Source organism: Acinonyx jubatus, chromosome B1 (genome assembly GCF_027475565.1).
Source record: "Acinonyx jubatus isolate Ajub_Pintada_27869175 chromosome B1, VMU_Ajub_asm_v1.0, whole genome shotgun sequence".
Lineage (NCBI taxonomy): Eukaryota > Metazoa > Chordata > Mammalia > Carnivora > Felidae > Acinonyx > Acinonyx jubatus.
Genome location: NC_069382.1, coordinates 142,507,368 through 142,527,272, shown reverse-complemented (window position 1 = coordinate 142,527,272; position 19,905 = coordinate 142,507,368). Strand labels below are relative to the sequence as shown.

General features: G+C 37.5%; 1 protein-coding gene across 3 annotated transcripts in view; it reads left to right on the top strand.

Annotated features, from left to right (window-relative positions):
- The first annotated feature begins 11,774 nt into the window (after positions 1 to 11,774).
- The window catches only part of MTHFD2L (methylenetetrahydrofolate dehydrogenase (NADP+ dependent) 2 like), a 143,834-nt gene continuing 135,703 nt past the window's right edge, over positions 11,775 to 19,905 (top strand). For 2 of the 3 annotated variants that reach the window (XM_027058271.2, XM_027058266.2), the window contains exon 1: positions 11,775 to 12,061. In XM_027058271.2, coding sequence (XP_026914072.1) covers positions 11,919 to 12,061 — 143 coding nt within the window. In that variant the 5' untranslated portion in view covers positions 11,775 to 11,918. Of the gene's footprint in view, positions 12,062 to 13,899; positions 14,345 to 19,905 lie in introns of those variants that run through there. The other variant, XM_027058276.2, reaches the window with a different exon arrangement.

Genomic DNA, 19,905 nt, shown 5'->3' with positions numbered 1-19,905 from the left:
TGTATAGTTTCTTTTCCCTTTGGGAATATACCATAAGACCACCAGGTAAATTATTTTTTAAAAATGTTCTTTTCATCTGAGACTTTTTACTGCTCATAGATTACATTTTTTTCCTCTACCAACTTAGGTGGAGAGTATTTAGGATAAGGAAAAAAATTCTGCCATCCACTGCCCAGCTCTTTCCAGTTGTAACGACTATTCAAGTAGATTTCCTGCATAAGAGAGAACCGCCAAAGAAATATGGACAATTTAATGTGACTACTAAATATTAATAACATTTTATTGTAACTTTTCTAGTTGAGTACTATTAAAAGCACCTCAAAGGGGCATAATTAATTAATTATGAACGTTCTACATTACAAAAAGATAATTTATGCTTCATTTCCATGGTTAGATATCAAAGAGCGGTTAAATTCTAACATTTTGTTATATGTGACTACAATCAAGTAAAAATAATGTATAAATAAAACCTCTGGGGCAATATGCCCAAATGTTGACGGTATTCATGTCTGCAGGCAGTGATTATGATGACAATAGTGACTTCTATGGATTCTTCGCCTCTTCCTCTTTCTCTTCTTTCAATTTTTCTGTAACTTTCACCTTTTCTGTAATGAACATGGATAACTTTTGTAACCAAAAGTATAACCTGGTATTTAAAAATTTTCTCTATTTTTAAATGTATTTATATATTTTATTTATATATTTTATATAATAATAAAGGAAAATATATACAATATATATTATATAATAATATTTATGCATTATTATTTTGATTTACTTATATAAATATATTTATAAACTATACATATAAATAATATATTAAAATATAAATATATTATAAATAATATATAAAATATATAAATATATATCTTATAGAATATTTATATATTATTATTTTAATTTATTTATATATTTATAAATTATATACAAATATATTAAATATATTTTATATAATAATATTTATATATTATTATTTTAATTTATTTATATATTTATAAATTATATACAAATATATTAAATATATTAAATATATTTTATATAACAATATTTATATATTATTATTTTAATTTATTTATATAATGGTATTTAAAAATTTCTCATCACATTTTCTGTAATGAGCATGGATAACTTTTGTAACCAAAAATATAACCTTTATTTAAAAAAAATACCAAGGTTATGTCTAATTGACCCACACCATCTACATGAAAGTCAAGATTGAGTCCACTATTTAAATACACTGATGAAAGAAGCTTCATCTCTTTCACAAGTAACATGTTTATCTTCCATATGACTATAGCCAACAAGGGTTTTAAGAAATTTCATTACTAAATTCTTAAAAATATGCTAATGAAAAATTTTCATTTGTACCATTCTTTTCTGTGCATTTATATCCATAGATGATGTGCTTTTTAAATCACTGCCAAGCTTCTGAGTTCATGAAATATGGGTTCCCTCTAGAGGCCAAATGAATAACAGAAAATCAAAGTGATACATCCAGACTCGTAGAAAAGAGGCTTCTCAGTGAGAGAGGGATGTGGATTACATCTAAAGAGAACCAACAAACGTTTAAGTTCTGTGTTTTATCAATTTTGATTCAGTATAATTTACATATAATAAAATGTTCTCATTTTAAGTATGTAATTTGATGAGTTTTCACAATTGTATACACATGTGCCATGCCACGATCAAAATACAGAACATTTCCATCGCCCTCCAAAGTTCTTTTGTACCCCTTTCCATCACCCAGACGAGCAGTACAATATGGAATAGAAATGGTGAGAAAAGTTATCTTTGCCTTGTTCTTAATCTTAGGGATCTTTCATCATAAAGTATAATGTTAGCTGTGGGTTAGTTATTCATAGATGTCCTTTATCAGCTTGAAGAATATCCCTCTATTTCTAGTTTTCTGAAAGTTACTTTTATCATGAGTAAATGTTTAATTCTGTCAAATACTTTTTCTACATCTACTGAAATCATCATTGTTTCTTCTTCTTTAATCTGTTACTATGGTGAATTACATTAATCGAATGTTGAAGCAGACTTACGTTCCCAGAATAAACCCCTCTCGATCAGGATATCAGGATAGATTACCTTTTATACATATTGCTATTCAATTTGCTATTGTTTTGGAGATTTTTGTTACTATGTTGTGGAGAGGTATTGGTCTGTTGTTGCCTTTCCTTGTAATGTTTTGATATCAGGGCAATGGTGGCCTTACAAAGTGAGTTGGAAAGTGTTCCTTCTTCTATTTTCTGAGAGATTTGCATAGGATTGTTATTATCGTTTTCTTAAATATTTGAGAGAAATCATCAGTGAAACCCACTAAGACTGAAGATCCTTTGTCAGAGAGTTATTAATTGCTAATTTGTTTTTAAAAATCTATATAGAGTTATTAAATTTTTAAATTTCTTTTTGGGTCAGTTTAAGATGATTTGTGTTTTTCAATAAACATGTCTATTTTATTTTAGTAGTCAAATACACTGCATTAAAGCTGTTTGTATTATTACTTTATTAATATTTTAGTGTTTTTAGCATCTATAGTGATAGCCCCTCTTTCTCTCCTATCATGACAATTTGTGAGCTTATGATGGAGTTAATTTCACCCTACCCACAATCTACTAAGTTAGCTTTCCACAGTTTCAGGAACACTTACAGAAGACGTGAAATTCCCAGACAAAGAAACTTGTTATGGCAAAAGTAGTTGCCAAAAATGACCAGCCCAGAAGGAAAATGAAGAAAATAATTCCATGTATAATAGCATCAAAACTTATAAAATACACATTAATAAATCCAACCAAGGACGACTTGTACACTAAAAAGCTACAATATGTTTCTGAGAGAAATTAAAGAAATAAATCAATGGAAAGATGTTGAGTTCATGGATTGGAAAACCTGGTATTGCTAAGATGCCAATATACCCAAGCAATTTACACTATTAGATTTAATGAAATGTCTATCAAAGTCCGGAAGTGTTTTTTGCAGAAATAGAAAAACCCATCCCCAAATCCATACAGCATCTCCAGAGACCCTAAATAGGCAAATAATCTTGAAAAAAAAAAAAAAAGAGGAGAACAAAGTTGGAGGTCTCACCCTTTCTGATTTCAAAACTTATTATCTGGCATATTGCTAACCTGGGTTTGGGTATGTTGTTTTACATCCTACTACTGTGCTAAACTGTTGAGAAACCTGCTGCGCTTATCTGCATTCCTCTGTCCTGAAATGTTTTTTCACCTCCTGGCTGCTTAAAAATTTTTTTTTTCACCTTGTCACTGGTTTTGAGCAATTTAATCATTATGATATAATTTGGTACAGTTTTCTTCATGTTTCTTCTGCTTTGGCTTCAGTGAGTTTCTCAGATGAGTTTGTTGTGCTTTTCACCAAATTTGGAAAATATTTCACATGAATTCTTTAAAAAAAAAATTTTGGTCCTCATCCCCTCTCTTTTGGGAACTCCAATTATATTATCTTTGGTGTCCTGAAGCTGTCCCAAGGCTCACTGATACCACTGTTATATTTTTTAATAAAATACACTTCGCCTTTGATAGTTTCTATTGCTTCAAGTTCACTAGTCTTGACTTCTGCCACATCATCCTGCCAGCGAGAAGGGACAGATCTATGTCCATATGGAAAGCTCATAGTAGAAAGAGGTGGAACTGCAGATAAGAAAGAGAGAATGGACTAGTAATAAGTGCTTCTGGTGCATTTTTTAAAGAAACGTTATCTCTACCTCACACATTGTACCTCACACATTGTGCACATTGTAATGCTTAATTAGAGATTGAAATGTGAAAGGCAACACTTTGAAAACTCTAGAGTAAATTAACAGGACTCCATCTCTATAATCTTAAATTATGGAGAGATGGCATAAACATTAAACTCCAACCACAAAAGAACAGATTGAGAAATCTGACTGCTTGTCACACACGCAAGTGACAAAAAAGTACTGATGCTGAAAATAGAAATAATGCCCATATCAATAAAAAACAAACCCACTGGAAAAGAGAAAATTGAAATGGCTCATAAACAGATGTTTCACACATTCATGGTCAGGAAAATATAAATGAAGACTTCAGTGAATACTATTTGTTGCTCACAGAACAGACTAAAATTTAAAAGACTGATAATACAAAATCTTTCTAAGGATGTGGCCCAGTAAGTCTTATTCACTACCATTGGAAGTAAAAATTCCTAAATTAATAATAAAATATTTGTCACTAATTTTCACATCAAAGGAATTTTTTTTTCAATATATGAAGTTTATTGTCAAATTGGTTTCCATACAACACCCAGTGCTCATCCCAAAAGGTGCCCTCCTCAATACCCATCACCCACCCTCCCCTCCCTCCCACCCCCCATCAACCCTCAGTTTGTTCTCAGTTTTTAAGAGTCTCTTATGCTCTGGCTCTCTTCCACTCTAACCTCTTTTTTTTTTTTTCTTCCCCTCCCCATGGGTTTCTGTTAAGTTTCTCAGGATCCACATAAGAGTGAAAACATACGGTATCTGTCTTTCTCTGTATGGCTTATTTCACTTAGCATCACACTCTCCAGTTCCATCCATGTTGCTACAAAGGGCCATATTTCATTCTTTCTCATTGCCATGCAGTACTCCATTGTGTATATAAACCACAATTTTTATACCCATTCATCAGTTGATGGACATTTAGGCTCTTTCCATAATTTGGCTATTGTTGAGAGTGCTGCTATCAACATTGGGGTACAAGTGCCCCTATGCATCAGTACTCCTGTATCCCTTGGGTAAATTCCTAGCAGTGCTATTGCTGGGTCATAGGGTAGGTCTATATTTAATTTTTTGAGGAACCTCCACACTGTTTTCCAGAGAGGCTGCACCAATTTGCATTCCCACCAACAGTGCAAGAGGGTTCCCGTTTCTCCACATCCTCTCCAGCATCTATAGTCTCCTGATTTGTTCATTTTGGCCACTCTGACTGGCGTGAGGTGATATCTGAGTGTGGTTTTGATTTGTATTTCCCTGATGAGGAGTGACATTGAGCATCTTTTCATGTGCCTGTTGGCCATCCGGATGTCTTCTTTAGAGAAGTGTCTATTCATGTTTTCTGCCCATTTCTTCACTGGGTTATTTGTTTTTCAGGTGTGGAGTTTGGTGAGCTCTTTATAGATTTTGGATACTAGCCCTTTGTCCGATATGTCATTTGCAAATATCTTTTCCCATTCTGTTGGTTGCCTTTTAGTTTTGTTGGTTGTTTCCTTTGCTGTGCAGAAGCTTTTTATCTTCATAAGGTCCCAGTAGTTCATTTTTGCTTTTAATTCTCTTGCCTTTGGAGATGTGTCAAGTAAGAAATTGCTACGGCTGAGGTCAGAGAGGTCTTTTCCTACTTTCTCCTCTAGGGTTTTGATGGTTTCCTGTCTCACATTCAGGTCCTTTATCCATTTTGAGTTTATTTTTGTGAATGATGTGAGAAAGTGGTCTAGTCTCAACCTTCTGCATGTTGCTGTCCAGTTCGCCCAGCACCGTTTGTTAAAGAGACTGTCTTTTTGCCATTGGATGTTCTTTCCTGCTTTGTCAAAGATTAGTTGGCCATACGTTTGTGGGACTAGTTCTGGGGTTTCTATTCTATTCCATTGGTCTATGTGTCTGTTTTTGTGCCATCCATCAAAGGAATTTTAAATGGTGGTAAAATATACATGACATAAAATTTCTCATCCTAACCATGTATAAGTAGAGTAAAACCTTGGATTACAAGTTACTTGTTCTGCGACTGTTCTGCAAGATGAGCAAACATTTCTAATAAATTTTAACTTGAAAATGAGCATGTCTTGCAGTATGAGTGGTATGTGACACCGAACATCACATAATCACAACCGAGACAATGGTTCTTCTCTTTCTCTCTCTCTCTTCCTGTGGGATTGTGGGTGATCGTCTCCCATGCTCAGATGCTCAGTCTCAGGCCGATGCTGAGATGCTCTGGTGTCAGGCCATGGTGTTTGGCAGATATCAGTGATTTTTCAGAATGTTGGAAGGTGCCCACAACTGGCACTCATGTATTTTTTGTGACTTCAAAGCACCTATGGACAGTCCTTTACTCTTCCATAGAAGAGTAAGCTTAGGAATGAGTAAGCTTAGGAATACTTTGCTTCATTCTAGATTAGGCTGCCCTCGGATATAGACCCTTTCCTCTGCTGCCTTATTGCAGTTACCTTAAATACAGTATATGACAAGAGTTTATTAATACTGTACTATAGTCAGTATCCATGAGAACATGTACAATGGCGCCCATGCAGAAAAAGATTCCATTGAGCCAATGGATAGCGATGATTCTGTCAGTGATAGCGAAAGTCCTCCTCCACAATAACCCTCCTGTCTTGTCTCCCTCACTCACACCAGACACAAAGGTTTTCAAAAGTAAGTGCAGGTTAATTTGTTTATTTTTCTTTCTGTTTTGTATTTTCTTTATTATTTTGTGTTATATTACAGTAGTATAATCATTTTTTATGAATATTTTTGGGTTGTGGAATGAATCATCTGAGTTTCCATTATTTCTTATGGGGAAATTCGCTTTGACATACAAGTGCTTTGGACTACAAACATGTTTCTGGAACGAATTATGCTTGAATTATGCTGGCAAGTCAAGGTTTTACTGTATATAGTTCTGTAGTGTTAAGCACAAACAAGTTATTATGTAACTAGTCTCTAGAACTCTTTTGATCTTGCAAAACTGAAACTATGTAGTCATTAAACAGCAACTCCCCATTCCCCTTCCCCTAACCCCGGGAATCACTGATTTTCCATAGTGGCTGCACCACTTTACAGTTCCACCAAGAGAACCCCCAAAGGGTTCCACCTTCTTCACATCCTCACCAACACCTGTTTTTTGGTTTTGTTTGGTTTTATTCTTTATAGTAGCCATCTTAATGGGTGTGAGATGTTGTGTCATTGTGGTTTTGATTTACATTTCCCTAATGATTAATGTTATTGAGGTAATGGCCAGAATTAAGCTTATGCTTGCAGCTTAAGTTAGCTTAGAAAAGCAAAATATAAGAAAATCTAATTTATAGTTTAAAAACCAAGTCCAATTGTTTTTGAGTATAGGGTCACAATCTCTCATACTCAGTGCTATGGGGAAAAGTCTCTTCTTCAAACAATTCCTCTAATCATGTCGAAAAACATTTCATGTCCTCTGTGATACCTCAGAATCATAAAAATCAATATTAATATACACATTTCTCAGTTAAACAGCTAAAAATGTCACTCTAGTCCAGCGATGATCTAGATTAACTTTCACGGGAGTTACATTTCTGATGACCAGGGCACCATCCAGAAACACGGGGAAAATTTCTCATGGTACAACCCAGTAGACTGACATTAACTTCTCCATTTGCAAGAATAGTAGGCGTAATGTTCTACAGGGGTATTTTATTATTGAAAGGATATCCAACGGGTGTCAGAAAACTTATAGTCACCCAAAGCCTGGCAATAGGCCACCGTACACATTTTCTGGTGTACTTAAAATCTCTGGGACAGGTTCAGTTATATGCTCCACGTCTCTAGGAGGAGGAGCAGCTCTGCCCACATCTCGTCAGAGGTGGCTCTTTCGGAGTTCATTGGGCATTTCATTCCATTCCTGCTGAGTCTAGGTTCAATTCATTCACTCACTCATGTAACAGATGCTTCATGAACACTTAATGTGTGCCACCCATTGGACTAGGCTCTGGAGATAATGCCACGGAGGGCACACCGAGATTAGATAGTAGGTAGACTTGTGGGTAGGGTTACCTTTAGACGACAGAGGGTAGTTGCTTTCCTTTGCTTGATGCAAGCTCTTACCTCAAGATGACTTTAATGAGTTACTCAGAAACAGCTGTCGGGGCTGGCACATTATTTCAAATAAAAATTACTTAAGTAACAACTAGTACAAGGACATTCAGCCCTTCCTCTGTCTCCTTGAAAGCAGGAAACAAATCTCACATAGGAAAAATATCCTCCCTACACTGAGAAGTGAAAAGAGCCTGGTGGCTCAGTCGATTAAGCATCGGACTCTTGGTTTCAGCTCAGGTGATGGTCTCAGTTTTGTGAGTTCAAGCCCTGTGTTGAGCTCTGTGCTGACAGCATGGAGCCTGCTTGGGATTCTTTCTCCCTCTCTCCCTGCCCCTCCCTCACTCACGCTGTCTCTCTCTCTCTCTTCCTCTCTCAAAATAAACAAGTAAACTAAAAAAAAATAAATAAATAAAGATATCCTTATCACCAGAGGTAATGACTTTAAAATCACAAAAAGCGGGGCACCTGGGTGGCTCAGTCGGTTAAGCGTCCTACTTCAGCTCAGGTCATGATCTCACAGTTCGTGAGTTCGAGCCCCATGTCAGGCTCTGTGCTGACAGCTCAGAGCCTGGAGTCTGCTTCACGTTCCGTGTCTCCCTCTCTCTCTGCCCCTTCCCTGCTCATGTTCTGTCTCTCTCTTAAAAATAAATAAACATTAAAAAAAAAATTAAAAAAAAAATAAAACCACAAAAAGCTGCAGAAATAAGTCTTACTACTTTTTACTAATCTACCATTTCAGCCCAAACACCTGTTTTCCTTACTCTATAAATTCCTCAAAATTGTATCATCTCTTGGGGTGCCTGGGTGGCTCAGTTAGTTAAGCATCCAACTTCAGCTCAGGTCACGATCTCACGGTTAGTAAGTCTGAGCCCTGCGTCCGGCTCTGTGCTGACAGCTCGGAGCCTGGAGCCTGCTTTGGATTCTGTGTCTCCCTCTCTTCTGCACCTCCCCCTCTCATGCTCTGTCTCTCTCTCGAAAATAAACGTTAGAAAAATTTTTTAAATAAATGTATCATCTCTTTGTCTAAAAGTGTTCAAAAACCCTACTTTGGTCATTTCTTCAGGTCTCAATTTTGTAAGTGGACCTTCGTGTACACATAATAAACCTTTGTGGGTTTTTTTCTCCTGTTAATTTGTCTCATGTAAATTTAATTCTTAGTCCTGCTGGAGAACCTTGAGGGTGGAGGCAATTTTTTTCCTTCCTGTCACAGTCATGGCTTATTTTGAGTGCAATAATTCAGGTTCCATTAGTAGGAAGTACATGAAGTTTATGTGCAAAGAGAGCTGTCTAGAGTCTAGTATGAGACACAGAGGATGGGGACAAGAAATGATCAATGTATCTCCATACGAGACCGTTACATATTCTTGACAAGGCCAGATGAGTAAAGAAAGCTTTGAATTGATGTGGTTATGTTTTGAAATGTGGTGGTGTCCATTTAGGATTCCTTATGAACCTTAATGAACTAGTTTTCAAGAAATCACTGAACACTGGGGACACAATATTGCCTTTGCTAGACTGATAACCGCTTCTGGGCTGCAAATCCCCTCGATCATCACTCCTGGCTGCTATCCTAGCCTAATCAGATTCAACTGGCAGGGACAAAACTGTAGAAAGACAAAATTAGAATAACTGGTTCCTTGTAATGAAGGAGACTGCACATCAGAGGAAACCTGAGAAATGTCTCATCAACTAAGGGGAGATATGGGGTTCTTATAAGATTTTGGGAAGGGTAGAGGTTAGGTGAAATTTAAATAAAGCAACATTTTGGGAGGCTCAAAGCAGGAAAGAACTGTGTGTAAAGGGGTCAACATGAAGTGGAACTGCAAAGGGGATCCAGGGGCCTATTCCTTGGAATTGATAAAGTTAAGATCGATGTGGAATGTGTTCAGGAATCCCTCATCTGAAGCTTTTACCTACATTGGAAATAAAGGCTGCTTCTTTGTGTGAAACTGACTTACATCATACAGAATAGGACGGATAGGATGTTTCATCCTTACTGATAGGATTTTAAAGAGCACACTTTCTGACAGTTATGATTTTAGAGAAGAAGGATTTTAAGTAAGAATGTAGTGGTCAAAGGGATTGTGATGATACTTCACAGCTGCAGCCTGACCTTGGGAGAAATAGTGTTTCCTTCACCTTTGCATCTGGTTCTATCTGTCTCTTATCTGTGTTTGTTACCTGTTAAAAAACAAGACAACAGATCCAAAATGGAGTCACTTATGCTAAGCCCCACTTCACCAAACTGAGACCTAATCACTGTAGAGGACAAGGGAAGGCCACCCTTAGATGGGCCACTTTGGCATGAACATTATTTTGAGTTAAAAATAATCCAAACCCAGCAGAGTCAGAAAAAGTTCTCTACCTCCCCCTCAACTGCTTGCTTTACCAGGAAGAAAGCTATTAATAGAAATTCCTCTTTACCTTAAGAAACTTATCTGAATAACAGGGTATCTTTGTTTTCCAAACATCTCCTTTCACTTTCCTGTTCATGGTATCTCTCCTTTTGTATCCTCAGACCCCTACCCCTCTCCTTAACTCATATAAGCATCATGTTGCCTATCTTTGGAATTTCAATGTCTGTGTGGATTCCTCATTGAATGCTATTAAATTTGATTTTGATTCCCCTTATGTATGCTATTAAACTTGATTTTCCTGTTAATCTATCTCATGTCCATATGATTCTGATCTAACCAGTTTTCACTCTTATGTGCATCCTGAGAAACTCAACAGAAGACCATGGGGGAGGGGAAGGAAAAAAAAAAAGTTAGGGAGAAAGCCAAACCATAAGAAACTCTTAAAAATTGAGAATAAACTGAGAGTTGATGGGGGGTCGGAGGGAGCAGTGGGTGGGTGATGGCTATTGAGGAGGGCACCTGTTGGGATGAGCACTGGGTGTTGTATGGAAACCAATTTGACAATAAATTTCATATTTAAAAAAATATGATTCTGATCTAGCTAGAACTAGGACCTTAAAGGGCAGAGGAAATTCTTCCTCCCCGTTAGTTTCCTCTCTCCCAGAAACAGAATCTTAAATCAGTCAACCAGGAATCACCTGATCAGCCCTAGTCAGGTATTGTGCCTGATAGATCCCTGCCATCCCCTAAAGGAAAGTAACTTTGCAACAAAGAACCCACTTTTTTGCTAGTATAACTTTCTTGTTCCTGTTCCCTTCAGCCTAAAAAAAGTCTTTTATTTTGTACAGCTCCCAAGAGTGCCTTTCTATCTGCTAGATTGGATGCTGCCTGGTTCAAACTGATTTTTTGCTCAAAGAAACTCTTAATTTTTAAAAGTCTGCTTCAACTTACCTTTTAACATATCCCAGCATAGTGAATGGCCAGTCTGATTTTTACTTTTCCAGAGGTAGTTGATATTTTTGCTTTCTCAGTAGCTGTCCATTCACCAGACATTGCAGGTTCCCAGGCTATGTTAACTTGGTCATAAACTCTGGAAAATGATTTTTTCCTTCCAAATATGGAGATAAGGTAGAACAACAGAAATTCTAAAGTTCCGGCCTTCTTCAGCCAGGTCCCCCTCCTCCCTCCACACACTCACACCTTTTTTTTTTTCTCTCTCCAGCTCCCAGATATCCCAAGATCTTACTAAGTGGGGTAGGAAACAAGCAGTAACATCCTTCTGGCTTTAAATCATATAGCCTCGGAGGTGGTAGGCCGGAAGTCTGGCTAGGGAAAAAGAAGGCATGCTGCTTGGAGTGATTACTTTAGACGCCTTACCTGTGTCCTCGCTACGGGAAGATCAAAGGTGTGTCAGGTGGGTGAGAAGCCACATCGCAAGCCACCAGTCTCAGAGACTGCCCACCCCCCCCACTTCGCACAGCCCGCGGCCAGGGTCTTCGCCCAGCTCCTGCCAGTCCCAGAGTTTCTTCTGCCCCGCCCCCGTCCCGTTCAGAGCTTGGTTCCTGGCCCCGCCTCCCAGTGTGTCTCGGGCCCGCCCCCAGCCCTGAGTTTGGCTCCGGGCCCCGCCCCGGCATGGCGCCCGGAACCGGCTGCCGCAGGGACCCGCTCTCCGGCCCGGCCGCGTGGGGGCGGAGCCCGGCCTGCAGCTGCGAGGACCGCAGCGGCGGGAGGTGGAGTCTCCGTCCGGAAGCCTGCGATTCGCGGCCATGGCAGTGCCGGCCCGCGGCTTTTCCCTGCTCCGCCGTCGTCTGGGCCGCGTGTTGATGCTCGGCCGGAGCGTGGTGCTGCCCCTGGGGGCGCCGGGAGCAGCCGGCTGCGCGTCCCGGGGTTTTCGGAGCAGCGGCGTGAGGTACGAGCGCCCCGGACGCTCGCTGTCTTCGGGTGTGGGTGCCCGCGCGTGCGGAGACGCGGGCTGCGGGCGGGGCGGCGAGGCGCGGGCTGCTGGCGCCGGCCGAGCTCTCCCGCGTCAGGCTAGAGGCTCGGGCGGCCGCGCGCCTCCGCAGGGCTGGGGGGCGAGGCCTGCCTAGGCTCCGAACTTGACCTTGCGGGCCTCGCGGACTGGTCGCGTCGACCTCAAGTCGGGCAACTCGGACGAGGTCGGCTTTGGGCTCTGGCGCCAAGAATATTCTTACTTTGCAGCAGGTACAGTGGAGTGATTTAGGAAGACATTGGAGGCCCTCAGGAAAGGTGCCCTAAAAACAGGTGGTCTGCTCGTTTCTAGCGGTTGCTTTGGTTTGGTTATTGTTGTGTTTTGTAAACAAAGGAGTGGGCATTGTTCAGATGGTTTGCTCGTGTTTGGGATTCTGAATTCCTTTGTTGATGGGAACTCCGAGGTCTCCTTCAGCCCTAAAATTCGTAGCGATTTCACAAAATCAAACATAATCTTGATTTCTCAGTCTTTTTCTGTGTGGTGCTTCCTGAACTTCTTCAATCTTAACATTGAAGTAGTCAGTGTTAGAATCATTGCATCTCTTTGGACCCCGTTGCCGGCTAGTACACTGCGCGTACGAAACGTGTTGTGGTTTTAACTCTCCTACACAGTGGTGCCCCGGCCTCTTCGCGTTGCCGTCATCTACTTGTTGGAGTTGCAGACTTAGACTTAAGAATCTAAAAATATATTCCCTTGACCCAGAGCCAGCGAGTCGACAAGAGATTCAGTTTTCAGACTTCCAGGGTTTCCAGTATTGCACGTTCACGGCAGTTCTATGAGCTCAGAGATTGTATCTTACTTATCTTTTTGCATCCCCAGTGAGCAGCACAATACCTGGAAGAAAGTAATAATAATGTGGAAACATAGCTAGTACTTGTTTCATTTTAATTGATTAACTCATCATTTTATACATATATTTGTCTCAGGCTTGAGTGACTAAAATAATAAGGAATATTTCATATTGGGTTTACTTTAGACGTGTTTCCAGTGATTAGCTCTTCCACAAAGATAGGAGAAATTAACCGATTCTGAGTTCTGGTTATGAAAGCTGTATGGTCTCTGCAAGGATTTGCCAGTTGTTTCGGAATTACCAGCTGTACTCCCTAGGGAAAGCAGATTCTGTAGAATGCTGTTTGAATTGCAGAATTGAAGGTATTATGTACTCTAGTCACTCTAGGTAATTATGTTTTGAGTTTCATTTGTTCTAGAGCTGCTTTGCGGAGTGAGGATAATCTTTTCCAAATTACATAAGTTGTTGAATTTCCCTTTGTCAACTTGGTGTAAGGGACCCATCACCCCAATCCTCTCCATGGGCGTTGATTGAGAGTCACAACGGTTATAACCCAAACATTTGCTTGTAGCCACTTGCTTCGTACAAATGTGTGCAAGCAAAGGGATAATTCAGATCTTTTAGATTATATTTAATTGTCTCTTTATAATTTAAAATAGTTGAGTGCAATAGTTTTGAAAAGCTAGTCTTAATAAAAAGGAGTATGACTTTCAACCCAGCTGCTTTAGGCCCCATTTGATATAGATAATAGCTATAAATAGTACTTTGGGTAGTCTTTATTTTTCTTAAGGCAGCTCTAATCAAGTTAGGATAGGGTGGTGTTTTTGACTTCCTCTAGGCACTGAATACCATCTATGAAGGTGAAGTTGGCTGTCAGGTTGAGAAACACCTGTGGACTGCTGGGTCTCGGGTGGGGAGGAATTCGGACAGTGTGTTGATGCTTATTGGTGTCTCTTTTCTCTTCTAGGACCAGCAGAGAGAAGAGATTCCATCTTCCAGAGGTCGCCACTGTCTGCCTCCCCACTTGTCCCCATCCTCAGTCATCTTTTTTAAAATATATAGCTACTTATTGGTTGTCTAGTTCTTCGTAGTGAATGTGCTTTATATCTGATATCATTTCTATTGACTTGAAATTTGAGCCTTAGTGTTATTTTTACTAAAAATTATCTTGGAGTTTGATAAACTCCTTCCCTAGTATTGACTCTTCTAAATTAACAGATTTATTAGTTTCTGAGCTCTCTGGAGCTTTAAATGAAAATGAAAAAACATTTTTGATTCTTTTTCATATTTTTGACTAGATACCTATGATAGCGGAACATATAATGCTTTTTTAATGAAGTATTTTTTTTTAATTGGAATTTCAAGAAGTAATCTTTGACAGAATTTGAAAATTATAAAATCTTGAAGTATCATTTGAGTTTTCTCTTATTTTTAAAATTTACAGTGAGTTTTTTTTTCTTAGTAACTCATGAGAAATTAGATATTATTAATTGGAAGAAAATATATTTACTGTCAAAGAAATAAATAAGCCCTTCTATTTGTTGCCCACTATTGTTCCTTGAAATGAATTACCTAAACAGCCAAAAAGTTAAAAATAAAAAAAATTTTAGTGATTAAGTTTGTACCATTTTGCCTTGCTGTGTGAGTGTACAACTCAACATGTCATCGGATTATAAATACCACATGAGTCTTTGGCCCAGTGCTTTCCGTGTATGGAGCTAGGCAGAAGCGGTTCCCATTTGGAGGGGAAGGTACAGACCTTATACGTTAATGCCACGGTCAAAGCAGATTTGCAGATATCCTGAAACAGGGACTTCCCAAATGCTGCTTTAGATCATCCCCCCTGAACTCATTTTCGTAATTAAATGGGTATCCTAAGCGTTTATCCTATTGCAAAGTGATTTCCTAAAATCGTAAGATCATAAATTTGGCACCCCCTCCTGCTAAAATGCTATTTTAGCATTTGTAAAATTGTGTGTACCAGCCTACAGCTCTTGACAGAAACCTCACCTTTCTTTATGTCTCGTTGCCAGTGGCTTTATAAATTTTGCAGCTAGGCCAGCATTAAAATATATATATATATATTTAGTGTATATATATATACATATATATATATAAAATATATATATAAAATTGTATATATATATAAAATTGTATATATATATACAATTTTGAAGGTAGTAAAAGATACTGGTTTATGTTAGTTGAATATTCATGGCTTGTAGAGGGGGGAGTTGAATTTAATAACTGAAAAACAGACTCAAGTTTATCAGTAAGGCTGTTCATTTTTATTCAGATTCTCCCCTCTAGTACTTATTCAGTGTTTCCATCTCTGCAATAGAATTATTTGATTTAAAGATCTTCTTACCCTTGTGGGAAGCTTGAAGGACCCAGACTCCAGTTAGGACCCTTATTAAAACTGATTTTCCGCAGACTGATTTCAACTAGGATAAGAGTTCCAGTGAGTAGCAAAAGCAGTTTCTCAAAATCCTATTTTGTTGGAAAATGTGATTGTGCGGTTTTCCTGTCTTAATGCCTTACCTATTTAATGAGATAGCTGTTGCTACGGTATTGATTTCTAAGCAGTTCTCAGTGTCACTTTAAATTTAGAATCTAAATATTTCACCATTTACTATCTTATATCTGAGTTCTTTGTCTGTATCCCAGCTGTTCAGAGATAATGTGTTCTAATATAATATCTCCAAAATCAAGTTTTCTGATTAAAATGGATCAATAGATGAAAAAAGACTACTATTAATCTCAGATCTTGTTACTTAGTCATGGTTTTAGGGATAATTTAGTTTCTTTAATGATCTGAATCTTTCTTTTTCGAATATTATCTTTTTCATGTTAATACCTTGATGGGATGATAAAAACAGTAGGAAAAAGACAAAAACACTTAATTTTCCATGGCCACAGACTCTTAATGGAATTCTGTAGAGCTGAAGACAGTTTTTAAAGATAGTTTGGCTTGGAGAGGGAGGTATAGGGAGGGAGGCACTTGGGAGAAATTTGAAATGTCAAATGAGTGGGATAAATTAATGATTAGAATAAATGAGATTAACTATTAAGAAGTGCAATTTGGACCAGAGAAAAATACACCTAAAAGGTAGGAAACTTTGTGGTCAGAATGGAACATAATCTAACCCTAAATTAGTGTCCGAGAACTCAGGGTTGGGTATTATCCAGCTACTCCACTTAACATTACGTCAGTGCATTCCTGTGTTGCTACTGTTTTTACTAACATTTTATTGGCTACATTCTATTACATTAAGTCCGTTGGTCATAACTTACATAACCATCTTGCTATCGTTTAATGTCTAGTTCTTAGAACATAGGAAATCATTTATTCTCAGATTCAGGTCATGGTCTTGTCAACATCATACCAATGAGGTTTGTTCACTTAATGATCCGAAAATGATCTATGTAGGTGTCTGTAATTACGTTACAGAGTGTGCCTAGAACCAAAAGACTATCCAAAGATTCATAATTCTAAAGTTAGGGTATATATGGTTTAAATTAGATGTCTCCTCCCCACTTTGGTTATGAAAACCTGCGATGAATATCATCTGCCTTTAAGTAATCCAGTGTGTTGTTGAAAAATAAATTCTTATTAGTGTTTAGTGAGCCTTTACTCTGTGCTGAGATTTTTTGCATAAGTATATCCTTTTATCCTCACAACAGCTGAAGTAGACTATTAGTATTACTAATTAGTAGATTGTGTGATTGAAGCTTAGAGAAATTAAATAACTTGCCCATGTTAACAGTAAATAAATGGTGAAGACGGGGTTTGAACCTGAATGGTCTACCCAGTGCTTTGCTCTATAAGTAATTTGGCATTGTTGACATATCACTATTGTTGTTCCTCTTTTTGAAAACATTTATCAAATGCTGTAGAACTTTTGTGAATCAGGAAAGCTAATTTTGCATATAAATCTTAAAAATATTTTGTCAGAAAAAAATCATCTTGTCAGATTCCTCTAATGAAGGGTATTTCTTAACCTGAGACTTTCTGGATAGATTTTAGGGGATCCATAAACTTAGATAGGACATCACTAACCTCTAACAAATTTAGCGTTTTCTTCAGTTGTGAATGTTGGCAACAAACCACAGTAATATTAGCAGTATTTCAGATATTGCCAATAAAAGTCGGAGATACTTTAATATTACAGAGTTGATGCAAAAATCTCAAAATATCATACACACCACTGCTTTGTTATTATGGTAGTTATTAGACCTGCCACTACATGCTGTTATTTAATGCTTAAAAAAAAGTGAGAACAATATTTCAGTAAAACTGGTTTCCTTATAAACTTGTGTATTTTATATTAAACATTCAAAAGGTTGTTCTGAGAAGCTGTCCCTATGATTGAGCAGACTGCCCAAGGGTTCTTATGTTACAAAACTTAGCATCTAAGATTCTGAATAAGCATAGATGTTGTTTAGGTAGCTACTGATGTTCTGATTTACACATTAGGGTCCTGAAAGAGTTGAGTTGAAAAATTGAATAACAGAATTATGCATGATGAAAAGAACTTGCTCTTAGGTATGTTCTTACTGGCTTACCAAAGCGTAATTTCTGATAAAATAACTTTAAGGTGTAAGTATAGTATTTAGGATGTGAAGTGAAATGATTGTAAAAGACCATAAACTTAACATTCCTAAGTATTCATTCACTTAAAAACATTTTATTTACTTCAAAAGGCTCCCTAGTACTTAGTGATTGGTTTTATTCCATATATAATTTTGGCCTGGTTCCCTTGGGTTTCATTTCTATTAATTCAAACTCAAAATCTCCAGGTGGAGTCCTAAAATACACAGCGATTAAGCTATGGTATGACCAGAGAAATTTTAACTGCTAATGATTGTACTAGACTTTTCATCTTTATAGATCATAAAACAGTCCATTGCAGCTCTAATTACAGCTGTGGCTGAAAATGAGATTGAAACCTAGATGCAGACACAAGATGCCAAGTATACAAATTAAATACACTCGGTCTTGGGTGGACTTTATTTGTTATTTTACTATTTTGTGAAGGAGTATTTTGATACCCAGGAAAAGTAGTGATTTTTTTTTCCTTCTATTTACTATTTTGCCTTAGTTAATTAAATACTATTTAGTTCTAGTAACCATAGATTAGGATGGTTACAGTTTACTTCCTGGAAAATATGGGTGAGTAAACAGGCTCCTGGAAACAACACTAAATGGTGGCTTTTTGGTCTCCTATTGCTGCCGGGTACTTGAGTATTGGCACCATCTGTCACTTAAAAGAGCAATTCTTGCAAATCAGGATTTAACTTACAAATCCTTTTCTGTAAGTTAAACAGAGAACATTTCCATTATATAGATGAGGAAATTGCATTCCTTTCAGAGCCTTTAAGTGACTTGTGCTACCATATTCTAGTTCCTGTCACTGGAAATGTAAGCAAATAGACATTTATTTGGGCAATTAGAATTGCAGTTTGGGAAACCCAGATTCAGGTAGAAATCTGACTCCTGTTTGGAGGAAGACAAAGGGGACAGAGTTACAAAAAAGCTAAAAGTCACAAGTACAGCTCTTATTTGGGTCCTTGATACAAAACAGAGATTGAAACTAGGTTAATTTGGATTGGTTGGGTTAATATGCAAATAAGGGATTGATGCTTGTTAAACCCCAGTGGCTTCTTCCAAAGTAAAGAATGGAACAATTCAGGTGTCTGGGTGAGGAAGAAGTTAAGTCTAGGCAGAGGGCTTCTAACTGACAAAAAGTTCATAGTTCCTCCAATGAGGACCTGCATAAATTCCTCCTCCCTTGTGGCTTTTCCATCCGATTGTGAAAAGACTGAGTTAGGCTCGCTTGCTCCATTTTGAAATCTCCTTTTACACTATTAATGGTGAACCAGGACTGACTTCTGGCTTGGAGGAAGTAATTTATACAGCATTATCCTGCCCTTATTGCTCACCACACCCCCCACTATGACTTATTGTTTTTTAATGAAGTCACATGTTAGTACCAGCCCAGCAATGAGGGGAGAATGGTGAAACAGAGAGCTCTATGTCCTGCCTTCTTTGGGGGTCACTTGCAACATTACCTTTTCAGGAAATGTTGCCTGAGCAAGTAATGACAGGGTGCAACTTGTGAAAAACACCTAAGTCAAATTGCCCTTTTGGTGTGCATTAATGGCAATGTGGCTATATAATTTTTTGACCAAACCACATTTTTAGGAGGAAAAAGAGATGTTAAAGTAGTGAAAATGACATATTTGGAATATTTATTGATTTGTAAATATATTAGGACCTATAAAAGAGTCCTGTTCAAAAGTATCTTCAAAATTCACATTTTAAGTGGTACTTTATATACCCTTATGCATTTAGACAATTGAAAATTTTGATCTTAATTTTATAATAATATGTTTAATTTTTTATGTTAATTATGTGATTACTAACTTTTAACACATGCTGAATTCTTGGTACATATACTTGAATCAGTTTCCTAGCCTTATCTTTAATATGTCGATAGTGATCATTTTCTGGACAAAAAAGATCTTACACTTAATTTTAAAATTAAATTTGCTGCAGTTTTTGTTTAAGTTGCAAACCTTATTATTTTTTTTCCTTAGACAATAGTATTTTTAGTTTTCAAGAAAGTACTTTCCCTTATTATTTTTTTCTTTAGACAATAGTATTTTTAGTTTTCAAGAAAGTGCTTTCCCTACAGATACCAAAGCACCTGGCAAGCTCAGAGCAAACTGCTGAATGGAACATGGTCTCAATTCTAGATTTTTTTCATATTGAAATGTGAAGATATTTTAGCCTAAATATTTTCACAGTCGTTGTTTTAGTGTCTCCTTTCAGAGTACCTTTCTTTGACAAATACTTGTTACATGTCATCAAATAAGTTGTTTCTATTTATGACTTTTCTAATATCTTGCCATGTTTAGATACAGTAGATACAGGTCTTCTCAATTCTATGCCATTGCATTCCAAAATACA